This window comes from Sprattus sprattus (assembly GCF_963457725.1).
Source record: "Sprattus sprattus genome assembly, chromosome: 18".
NCBI lineage: Eukaryota > Metazoa > Chordata > Actinopteri > Clupeiformes > Clupeidae > Sprattus > Sprattus sprattus.
The window spans coordinates 17,548,895-17,561,394 of record NC_137916.1 but is presented as its reverse complement, the minus strand read 5'-3'; the positions used below and the strand labels follow the sequence as shown (position 1 = coordinate 17,561,394).

Here is a 12,500-nt window from a genome sequence, read left to right as displayed (position 1 = left end):
GTGGTTAGTGTGTGGAGTTATGCAAGGAGTTCTCTCCTGAAGGGGTGTGTCTGGATGTTCCTTGTACACAAAATTAGGGATGTGCTGATGTGTGTGTGTGTGTGTGTCTGTGTGTTTGTGAGAAAGAGAGGGAGATGGAGAGAATATGTGGCTGTTGTGAGTTTGTTCCTGGTGATGTATGTATGGCTGTGATCGCACTATTTCTGTATGTGTGTCTATATGCATGTGTGTGTGTGTGTAATGTGTATACATAGCTCTGAGGAGTGGGTTCTTTTTTGCGTGTCTACTTGCGTGTGTGTTTATCTGTGGTGGGTGTGTTCCTATGCTTTTGCCACTCTTCATAGGCTGTAATTATGGTTGCTCTGTCTGGCCTCCCAGAACAGTTTGTGTTTTTCCATCTGTGCTGTTAGGTGATTCCTGCCCAGAGTGTGTGTGTGTGTGTGTGTGTGTGCGCTGATGTGCATCTGTCAGGAGTGTGTATTTGCATGTAGTGTAGTGTGTGTGTGTGTGTGTGTGTTTGTATAGTCTCAGTGTTTTGTGTGTTCTGTGTGCTTGTTGGTGGTGAACCCTGTCTATGAGAGGGTGTCTGTCTTGTCTTGTCTGTCCATCTACAGTCAGTGCTGGTTGTGTGTGTGTGTGTGTGTGAGGGGGGTGTGTGACCTATGTCCATGTTTCATTGGGTGTCATCTTGTCTGTGCATGCCCTGTCTGGAGATGTTTATGTCTGTCCACTCAAAATCATGTTTGTGTGTGTGTGTGTGTGTGTGTGTATTTGTGTAATATGTAGGTTTGAAACAGGTGTTTATATGTGATTGTGTGTGTGTTCGTCTGTGTGTCCATCGCTCTGTGTGTGTGTGTGTGTGTGTGTTTGTCTGTTGTTTCCCTTGGCTGAGTGCCTTGACACAGTTGGTGACTGTACATCTTGGGTGTGAATATTTATAGTCTGTCTGTGTGTGTGTGTGTGTGTGTGTGTGTGTGTGTGTGTGTGTGTCTGTGTGTGTGTGACTGAGTGGGTGTGACCTACAGTATATTATGCTCAGTAGGTGTGGGCAGTATGCCTTTTTGTTTTGATGTTTGTTTTTTACACTTCCTGTATATATATCGTGTGTTTGTGTGTATACCTGACATTGTTTTATGAAGATGTAGCTTATTGCTGGATCGTGCCCCTTGTCAGTGTGTTTATGTGAGTGTTTAATGTCTGTCAGGATATATTCATTGTTATGCATGTTATTGTTGGCTGGTGGACCGTTGTGTGTGTATGTGTGTGTGTGTGTGTGTGTGGGTGTGTGTGTGTGTACCTCGCCATTCGAAGTGTCTTATATGTTATTCTTGGCTTGTACTCCTTGTGGGTGTGTGTGTGTGTGTTTGTGTGTGTGTGTTTTGTAGCCTGCCAGGCCCTGTGTATTGTTCTGTATGTTATGGTTGGCTGGTTGGCTCCTTAACCAAGTGTTTAGATTCAGCCCTGAGGGGACGGCTGGCGAGGCTTGGCCAGGATGGGAGGGCTCTGAGCGGAAGCAGGCCGTGCTCAGCGTGGCCTTCCGCTACCTGGACACCTACAGGGAGCTGTTGCAAGAGGAAGGGGAGAGGTCCAACAGCTTTCCCAAGGTACATACAGGCCCGCTGACTCACACGCACATGCACACATACATGTGCACACACCTTCTTGAAAGTGCTATTCTAATGAAAACCATACAAGTCACACACACACACACACACACACACACACACACACACACACACACGTGCACACATGTGTGCCCATGTCCAGGGTACAAGATTTTACCAGTTAACAAGCGCATGATCAGTCACACAAAAATGCCATTTCAAAAAGCTCTAAATCCATGTGCTGTGAAACAGAAGTGAGTCCCATACTAGATAACACTAGGCCTCTGCAATATTAAGGGGCAAAGAAATAATATTGTCCCTTTACTAGATTGATAAAGCACTTGAAAACACTACTCCAAAACAATGTAAACTGTTAAGTGGACGACTTTATGTAATAAATGTAAGTACTTTTCATCAGAAGTCTAATAGAGGTGTGCAACATTGTGAGTTTAACATTAATTATTCAGATAGGCCTCCCCAGTTGTCACAATCAATCCTTTTTTTTTTGTCTCCTGCACTCATTCTTCTCCCTTTCACTCTCCCCCTCCTCTTCTTTTTCTCTATCTCTCTGCTTGTTTCTTTTCCTCTTTCTTTCCCTCCCTTTCCTTCTTTCTGTGCTTCCCCTCTCTCTCTCTCTCTCTCTCTCTCTCTCTCTCTCTCTCTCTCTCTCTGTATCCCTCCCTTTCTCTGTCTTTCTACATCCATCTCTCTTGACCTCTTTTTCCCACTCTCTTTCTCCCTCCATCACTCTTTATCTCTTTCTCTGTCTCTCTCTTCCTCCCCCTCCCTCTCTTTCTGTAGGACCTGTATCTGTGTGCAGTGCAGGAGCTGAGTCAGTACCCAGAGCTTGTGGAGGATGTTCTCAAGCTGCAGCGCTGGACTGAGATCCTGCAAAACCCGTGAGTCTGCAGCCACACACAAACTCACACACACACACACACACACACACAACCCATTAGCACAGCTGGATCACAACCACTCAACCCCCCCCCCCTCCCTCCAAAAAACCCTCATATTCCCACACATTCAGCTAATCCAGAAACATTCCTCCACCCTAAAAACCCCATTCCCGCCATTTCCCAAACACACTCTGCCTTTTTCCCACGTGCGAAGGGAAGTGTGCTCCGAGCCTCTGTAATCAAACGCTGTTTCCTCCAGGCTCGTTAGGGAAAGGGGCCTCCTCATGCTCGTTAATGTCCTTTCCTCCTCTACCAGGCCCAGCCCCTCCTCTCCAGCCGGGCTGTACCCCATAAACTACCCACAAACATTAAGCCCCTAATTACTTTTGGGTCCTGAAGTCCTGAAAAAATGCTACATCAGAGGAGACCATAATGTTTGTGTTAGTGGTTGTGTTCCCTCATAGTGCTGATCTAGTTTTAATTGGGTTGTTGTATCTGGGTGATTTATGGAGCAGGGGATGGCTTATATTTCCCCGCAGCGGTGCTCTCATTGGTAGCCTGATGATGGCCACCCGTGTCCCAGTCTGTGAGTCTGGAGCTCACTGTTCACTGCAGGGGGGAGTGCTGAGGGAACAGTGGGGATGGCACAGCCAGGCTGGGGCTTTGGACACGTACAGATGGCCATTTTAAAGCAGCTCCACAGAAACATAACAGGGCCTGGGTTTGTAGTGGATACAGATGGTGGTTTTATTTTCATTCTCTCAAACATAAATTTAAATTATCTTGCTCTCTTTTTCCCTCCTTTCTGTCTTTCTCTTCCTTTCCCGCCCCTCTTTGTCTCTCTCTCTCCTTCTGTCTTGTCCAGGGCGGAGGAAGATAGGGAGTGTCGTAGAAAGCAGGTGCGGCCTCTTTTCCGTCACTTCAGACGCATCGATGCCTGTCTGCAACCACGAGAGGCCTTCAGAGGGTCAGATGAGAGTGAGTCCCCCTTACACACATACACACACACACACACACACACACACACACACACACAGATGCCTGTCTGCAACCACAGTGGCCTTTATAGGGTCCGATGAAAGCAAGTTCCCCTAAGTGCATTTACTTACACACACACACACACACATACTGATTTCAATGAGTTCGTTTTTTGTTAGAAAACCAGGTCATTGAGCCTCACAGAAAGCTGTGTTTGTGTCAGGGGTTGAGGGAATTTCCAGGGTTATTTTTTCGTTTCATTTAACTTCATCACTCATACAACTGCTCAATAAATCAATCATTTAAAGTCATTGATTAGGGAGTGAGTCATACTAGCTGGTTCTTTTGCAACTGATCAATACCTAATTTAAAACCAGACGTCAAACCTGCTGAACCAGCAAATCCAATTAACCTGATTTTTCTGCTTTTCATTCACAAAATGGAGGGGGGTGTAAGAAACAGTAAAGCAAAACAAAAGGCAGAAAACAAATGGCTTGTCAGTCCCAGGACTTCCTAATTTCACTAACCTTCACAACCCACTGATGACTCACTCTGGTATATGCACACCCATTTGAGTAGGGCCAATGAAAGTCCATGGCAGGATTATAAATGGCTCATTGATTTTCCCATAATGATGCTGATTGTTACATGAATGGGGACAGCTGACCTCATAGGGCTGAAACAGCAGTAATACAGACACGCGTAGATTGATTCTACATAGAAATATATGAGTCACCGTACAATATATGCTCTCATACTTTCAGTGTTTCAGAGGCAATCTCCTGCTCTAGTTCACCACTGTGTTTCAGGGGCAGTCTCCCACTCACCACTGTGTTTCAGGGGCAGTCTCCTGCTCACCACTGTGTTTCAGGGGCAGTCTCCTGCTCTAGTTCACCACTGTGTTTCAGGGGCAGTCTCCCACTCACCACTGTGTTTCAGGGGCAGTCTCCCACTCACCACTGTGTTTCAGGGGCAGTCTCCCACTCACCACTGTGTTTCAGGGGCAGTCTCCCACTCACCACTGTGTTTCAGGGGCAGTCTCCCACTCACCACTGTGTTTCAGGGGCAGTCTCCTGCGGTAGGCTGCTCCCAGGATCAGGCCCTTGGGTCAGCATGTGGAGCTGCAGACGCGTGCTTATAAACAGAGCTCTCAGGAGTGTTTACCCTCTCCGGCTCGTTTGGGCTCACGTCCAGAGTTTAAGGGGAAACTGATCTCTCGACAGACAGACAGAGACAGACAGACAGAGACAGACAGAGACAGACAGAGACAGACAGAGACAGACAGACAGAGACAGACAGACAGAGACAGACAGACAGAGACAGACAGACAGAGACAGACAGACAGAGACAGACAGACAGAGACAGACAGAGACAGACAGAGACAGACAGACAGACAGTTCCACCCAAACATCGAGCTGAGACGGGAATGGACATGGTTTAATTTGGGTTCATTTAGCAGACGTCACCTCACCACTGTCTGCTCAGACATGGGCTGACTGGAGAGTGGTTAAGGGGCGGTTTCACAAAGATATTTTAGACTGGTCTGTAGTGTCAGGTCAGTCTTTATTTTTGTGAAATGGTCTGAACTTGTATTATACTCATCAATGAGCAAAATAAAGACTGGCTAATTTCTAGCCCCCAAAAATGTGAGTTCTAACTCAGGTCTAAAACCATGTTACCATGGTAACAATCGGTGAGAACTGCTGACCAGTAGCATTCAACACCAAAAAAAAGGAAAACATGGCTCATAGTATGTGGTTTGCTAACATTGTTTTGGAGATACCAATGAGAAGGGAAAGCTGCTGGAAACTCCCTGGAAATATACAGCAGTCAGGACCTCGTCAGTCCTTTCCGTTTCGTTTTGAATAATGGCGTGTACTGTCTGCATTCTTTTCTTTTTTCAGGTAAAATGTCCTTGTTGTAACTGATGAGTTCTACAAAAACACAAATGTTTTTTTCTTGCTGGGGTAAATGGAGCTGAATGGTTGGATGCGGATACTCTGTCCGTCTTAGTTTACCCAGAGTTGATTATAACCTAGTCCTGTTTGACATAGTCAATAATGAAACTGCTTTGTGCAATGGATGAATTAAGACATCCATCTGAAGCGTGCCTCTTTAATCTCTCTAAGCCAGAGTAAAAGTCTCTGTTTGTGAAACTGGCCCCTGGCCCTAGTGTTGACTTGTCCCAGATCAGGACCAGATTCCTGCCCGAGTCAGAGGCTCTCTGAGAGCAGTCCTTCCTCCCTAGAGTACAGTGTACACATCACTGGTTCAGGCTTCACCAGTGGACAGGGGTGAAGTGAACTTACTGCCTCAGTCTGACCCAATCCGCTCACCACTCCTCGGTGTGTGTGTGTCGGTGTGTGTGTGTGTGTGTGTGTGTGTGTGTGTGTGTGTGTGTTTCCAGTCTTCTGCAGGATGTAATCTTCAGTTGCTTCATGCATGATCAGTGTACCGTGGTGAGGGGAATTAACCTCTCTGCTCCTCTCTCTCTCTTTCTTTCGGCCTCTATCTGTCCTCCTTGCGCTCTCTCTCTCTCTCTCTCTCTCTCTCTCTCTCTCTCTTTCTCTGTGTGCCTACAGTCTTCTGCAGGGTATACACGCCAGACCACTCCTACGTGACCATCCGCAGCAGGCTGTCATGCCGTGTAGGAGAGATCCTGGCGCTGGTCAAGGAGAAGCTGCAGTACAGCGAGGACCAGCCAGTTCAGCCGGGGAACCTCGTCCTGGTGGCCGTCACTTCTGCGGGTGGTACGTGGCATAGAACTCCATTTCTCTCCCAATAGCTCTACCGGTTCCTCCACTCAGAAAACATGAAATGTTCTGGTAATGTGCCAACAAAGCCATCATAAGTTCAATACCAAGGAAATTATAAAAAAAAAATTAAACTGCTTGCTGCCAGGTGGCTTACTCGTGTCCCATTAGAGAATCTCCTCCTGAATAACTGCTAGCCAGCTGGCTGATGTTGAGACAGGTTTAGTAGACGTTCAATATGGCTGCTAGATCCATCTGTGTTTAAGAGATATCTTGAGGCTGAGGGAACTTTGACAGTCTCCTTTGGTGTTAATGCGTCTCAGCTGGTTGGCTGGTCGTCCAGTTAGAGGTGTTGAACCGTTGCAGTTAATACTGGAAGCAGGTTGGGGACACAGCTCTTACTGTCAGGGTGAATGTGGACGGAGCTGCTAGGCTTTTTGTCTTTCGTAAAAAACACACACACACACACACACACACACACACACCTGTAATAGGATCCCACCTCGTTACACCACCCAGGACTGCATGCTCACAGATGGCAGTCAAAGCGGAGATTTATTTGGTCCTGATCCGATGGATCTTTGCCCGGTTCATCCCAGTTTTGGCTGCGTCCATGGAGCTTCACACACAGCAGGGGCTTTAACCCACATCATTCATTCAGCAGGCACCCACTGCAGGACAGGGGAGACGTAGACGGCGCTATACTAAAGCGCAAGTCTTTCAGCAGCTCGGCATGGTGGAGCTTTAATGATGAATGTTCAGCACAGTTAGAGTCGGTTTAATCCATCCGCGTCTCAGAGTGGGGCCCATGGGCTCTGCTGGTTGATCAAGGGGAGGCCTAAGTCAGGGTCGGTGCAGGAAGCAGAGACTGGTGGAAGTGTTATGGGCTGGATTCATGTCGCTTTCACAGGGGAATCCCTGGTGAGAGTTGGTCCAAGAACAGGAACACACTCAGGAGCACAGGAAACAAGCCTATTGTTTGGAGTGTGTGTGTTTATAAGTACAAGTGCATCACTGCATTAAAGTTTGTGTGTGTGTGTGTGTGTGTGTGTGTGTGTGTGTGTGTGTGTGTGTGTTTTGCCTATGCATGAGAGTGTGTCTGTTGTGTGTTGTGTTGTACTGATTTTTGGGTGTTTTATCTGTTTTCAGAGAAGGCTGTGTTCCGTCCGAGTGATGAGGCGGTCTTCACCACACTGGGGGTGAACACACATCTCTTCGCTTGTGAGCCATCAGAGCTCGAGACCCTGGTGAGGATCCCACACACACATACACACACACACACACACACACACACATACATTCCACAACACCCGCACAAACGCACACATGCGCACACACACAGACACACATGCACACAAACAGACATCCATCCCTTGATTCTCACATGTATAATAAAAACATTTGTTCACATTTTTGTGCCTACTCTCCATCTAACAGCATAGCAGTGTGCTGATGTATAGACGATTTCGGCCCAGCTGTGGAAGAGAGGCATTAGTGCTCATAGCACACACACACACACACACACACACACACACACACACACACACACACACACACACACACACACACACATATGGCCCAGCCCGGAACTGCAGAGGCTGTGGAAGAGAGTCATCAGTGCTCAGAGAATGTGGAGCATGTGGATGTCATCACTCATGAGGGCACACTAGGTATTTTTAGACAAGCTCTGGAGTTTTCTGTCACCACACAGGTGACAAGTGAACTCTGTGACAGCCATCCTGCCAAGCTGACGATTCTGTTTATCAAGGACACGATCATCTTTAGAGCGAACATCTTTAGAAGACCGTAAAAATTCATGCATTCTTGCCTTTATCTTTATATGCTAGACCTGTGAAATGTGTGTTTACACCAGTGCTGTAGTGGCAGTAGCCTTTTTCATTTTAACAGTCATAGCATTCATGTCTGACATGTTTAACCAGATGGGTCGTGTTTCATGGGCAGCCAGTGGTCAGGGGCATGTCATGTTGACGGTGACGTCTTGTGTTGAGTGCATTAGAGGGTGTGCAGACATCTTGCATGACTCAGACTGAAGTGTGAATGCTTTATGTAGTGTGTGATGCTTACTGAGTGATGGTCAATGCGGTAGTTATATGGAACATGTGGTTTGTTCATGAACAAGGGGGATTATATTTGTGGAAGAGACAGAGGGATGGAGAGACAGAGATTGAGAGGGAGACAGTAAATCTTTTTTTAATACAGACCAAGGCGGTAGAGAGAGATGCGGAGATGGAGATTGACAGAGTGAGTGAGACAGACATCTACAGATATAGACTGAGGGAGAGATACAGAGGTAGGGATTGAAAGACAGATGGAGGGAGAGATAGGAGAGATGGATGGAGTCAAGGTGGAATAAAGAACCAGAACAGAGTCTCACAGTGAAGTTGGAGAACCTGAAGAACCACACACTCAACTGTTAAACCCCCTATCTCCCCCTCCCCCCCCAGATGCCACTGCCTGAGGAGATCCACTGGTCACCCGGCGACAGTAAACTCCATGACATGAGCGCGGAGGAGGTAGCCAATCAGCTGGTGGTGTTCGACTGGGAGCTCTTCAGCTGTGTCCATGAGGTCAGCAAGGGGGTGAAACTGTGGGACTGGTCTGGGAGGCTAAGGATTATGGGTAGTATTTGGATTCATTTAGATTAACCTGTGATGTCATTTCATGAATCAAGAGTCATGGCTTTGGTTATGTGTTTGTCTTTAAAAAGCATAAAGAAGGCTTATCGAAGCCCTGTACTGCGCTGAATAAATACATATACATATATATGTAATATATATGAATATTATATTATATAATGTGCTCTTGTAAGAGATTTTGCCTTCAGTGTGAGAACACTTAAATCAGTGAGAAAGTATTTAAAGTTTCTGTGTGCACATGTTTTGTGTGTGTGTGTGTGTGTGTGTGTGTGTGTGTGTGTGTGTGTGTGTGTGTGTGTGTGTGTGTGTGTGTGTGTGTGTTCAGGTGGAGTTTGTGTGTTATGTGTTCCACGGGGAGCAGTCTCGCTGGCGCCCCCTAAACCTGGAGCTGATACTGCAGCGCTGCAGCGAGGTGCAGCACTGGGTCGCCACAGAGATCCTGCAGTGCCAGTCGCTCCCCAAACGCGTGCAGCTGCTGCGCAAGTTCATCAAGATCGCAGCCCTGTAAGAGACTTTGTGTGTGTGTGTTTGTGTGTGTGTGTTTGTGTGTGTGTGTGTGTGTGTGAGACAGATTAATCACTCTTGTGTGAACATATAGATCACTATGAGTTACACTCTGGGAAGGTGTGGTTGCTGATCAAGTTTAAAACACAAAGCTCTCTCTCTGTGTGTGTGTGTGTGTGTGTGTGTGTGTGTGTGTGTGTTGTCTCAGGTGTAAGCAGCAGCAGGATCTGCTGTCCTTCCTGGCTGTGGTTTTGGGGCTGGACAACCCAGCAGTCAGCAGATTACGCCTCACCTGGGAGGTATGTATGATACACACACACACACACACACACACACACACACACAGATCAAATTTTACTATCTTTTCATCTTTTATGTCTAAAATGTAGAACACCCACTGTCTCAGATACTAAATACACAAACACACACACACACACACACACACTCACACACACACACAAAACACACACACACACACACACACACACACACACACACACACACACACACACACACACACACACACACACACACACGTGGAGTATGGATATGATGTTTGTCTTTTTGTGGTTTGTTCTGGAAGGGTTTACCAGGCAAGTTCAGGAAGCAGTTTCAGCAGTTTGAGAGCACTGCGGTGAGTACCGTCTTAAAGACATACATTCACACACCCTCAGATGTGAAACAAAATACAAAAAACACACACATCTGAAAAAGTTCTGCAGACAACAAGGACATGACACTAACTGTGTGTGTGTGTGTGTGTGTGTGTGTGTGTGTGTGTGTGTTTGTGTGTGCAGGACCCATCAAGGAACCACAAATCTTACAGGGATCTGATGGCCAGTCTGAGGCCTCCTCTCATCCCATTCACCCCACTGCTGCTGAAAGGTATGGTTAAACACACACACACACACACACACACACTTTGCCACTCCATCTCTCTTTCTCACACACTATCTTAACTCTCACACACACACACTCTCTCTCACTGACACACACCCACTCTTGTCTCGCCTTACTAATCCCCCTTTCTCCAGCTGCTGGCCAGATGTGTTCCCTTAAACCCCCTCTCTTTGAGCTGGGTTCCGTTCCGTCGCATCTCTGCGGGTGTCCGCACCATGCCTGATTTAAAAGGCGCCTCGTTAGGACCCGCCCTGCAAATTAACGCCTTTGCCAAGAGCCACCGATTCTCAGTGCCAGGACACTCACACATACACATACATTCACAACAGAGACTCATACATACACAACACATGCACTTACATACACATACATAAATATATGCACATACATATACATCTATAAACAAACACAGACATATGCAAGCATGTACAAACGCAAATTTGTAATTCTGTATCCTCCTCACACACATACACAACCTCACGCACACGTGCAAAAGAGAGGTTTGAGAGTACGCGATTAGAACCATGTGCTACTCTCAGCACACATTTAAGCATCTTTAGAAACTTGGAGTTTCATGGTCTTACTGGAACATACTCACACTCAAACACACACACACACACACACACACACACACACAGAAACACAGAAACACTCCCACAAGCATGAGAAAGTTCAGAGAAAAAGGTTTGGAGTTGACACACACAAGCACATATACACAAACAGCCTCTGTTTTTCACTGGTTTGGTTGTTGTTTAGTCAGATATGCTGAGTTCATTTTCAGGCTCATTATGCTGCTAGATGAACTGAAAAGTAATGCTTAAAGTCACGTGTCTGTGTGTGTGTGTGTGTGTGTGTGTGTGTGTGTGTGTGTGTGTGTGTGTGTGTGCATGCTAATTTGCATAATTATGATGCACACAATACCCTGCATGCGCGTACACATGCACACACACACACACACACTCTCTCTCACTCGCTCACACATCTACTCTCATTCGCTCACACACACACTCCCACTCAAACACACACACACACAGTATTTTACCCCTCTCAGATTATCCCTTTCCCTCTACTTCCATCCCTCTCTCATATTCTACCTTCTAGTCTTGTACCACACTTCCATCAGGGAATCTGATTGGCCTTCATCTTTCTTCTCTTTGTTACCCCCCATCATTTCTTCCTTCCGTCTCTCCTCCGCTTATCACCCTCTTAATGACCCTTGAAAAGACCCCTCTCTCTCTCTTTTTTCTCTCCCTCCATTGTGCCCTCTCTCTTCGGTCTCTCCTTTTCACCTCCTGCTATTCGGATCTAGTCTGTTCTTTGTCATCCACTAAATGAAAGTCTAGCTTAAAAAACATGTATGGTGCTTGTTAGGCCAGGACCTCTTGTGTTAAACTTGACTTGAACTTGACAGTGTGGACACAAACACACTTTCACTTTAGTCTGACATTAATATTATTGTCATTTCACTGCATGGCCGTCAGTGTCATTGTCAGTGCCCTTTGCTTTTTGATATAACACCAATGTACTCTTGGGAAGAAACATAATTTGACAATAGATTGGATCTCCTCACCTCTCCTCTTCTTGCTTGCCTTATCCTCTTTTCTCCTCTCGTCTCATCTCGTCTCCTCTTCTCTCTTTATTTATTTTGGATGTAGATTATTATAGGATCATACCCCCCACCCCCCACACCCCCCATCCTTGCTTTAAGCTTAGTCTTAGTTTTCCCTGGAAGCGCTCTTCCTGGTGGAGAGGAGCCGTTGCCGTGGGCCACCCTCCAGAGAGTTGCCTTTGTTGGCTCCAAAGTGCTTTGAGGCAAAACTTATTGTTGACACTCTGTGTAAATAAGGTTGAATTGCATTCAGTGGAAGTTGGAGGTCTCCCATCTGCTAACTTAGTGTGTACAAAGTTGTTTGTTAATCTAAAACCGCTGTTCAAATATTATTGTTTAGTTGGCTTGGGCCCGAAAACATTGAGTTCTCCAAACATCAGCTAAATGTTATTGCAAGTATATCTCAAGTAAATATTATTGGCTAGTAAACCTCCTTGAAGGGCCTTGAAGGACGTTCTGCCTGTTGTCTGATGTTAGACACTCTTTGGCAGGCAGGCAGGCAGGCTGGCAGCAAATGCATCTGTCAGATATCTTATTGAAATGCTGACTTTGGAGATGACTAGAAACCTTGAGGGTATGAGTTTGGGGTTGAGGGT

The 12,500-nt window shown here is 46.4% G+C and overlaps 1 protein-coding gene across 1 annotated transcript in view; it reads left to right on the top strand.

Annotated features, from left to right (window-relative positions):
• The window catches only part of rapgefl1 (Rap guanine nucleotide exchange factor (GEF)-like 1), a gene marked incomplete at its 5' end in the record, with an annotated part of 35,547 nt that overhangs the window by 16,792 nt on the left and 6,255 nt on the right, over nucleotides 1-12,500 (top strand). Inside the window, 10 exons of the mRNA XM_080855829.1 lie at nucleotides 1,454-1,604; nucleotides 2,406-2,503; nucleotides 3,369-3,481; nucleotides 6,064-6,231; nucleotides 7,384-7,481; nucleotides 8,700-8,822; nucleotides 9,217-9,395; nucleotides 9,604-9,694; nucleotides 9,979-10,029; nucleotides 10,193-10,280. Coding sequence (XP_080711955.1) covers nucleotides 1,454-1,604; nucleotides 2,406-2,503; nucleotides 3,369-3,481; nucleotides 6,064-6,231; nucleotides 7,384-7,481; nucleotides 8,700-8,822; nucleotides 9,217-9,395; nucleotides 9,604-9,694; nucleotides 9,979-10,029; nucleotides 10,193-10,280 — 1,160 coding nt within the window. The remainder of the gene's footprint in view (nucleotides 1-1,453; nucleotides 1,605-2,405; nucleotides 2,504-3,368; nucleotides 3,482-6,063; nucleotides 6,232-7,383; nucleotides 7,482-8,699; nucleotides 8,823-9,216; nucleotides 9,396-9,603; nucleotides 9,695-9,978; nucleotides 10,030-10,192; nucleotides 10,281-12,500) is intronic.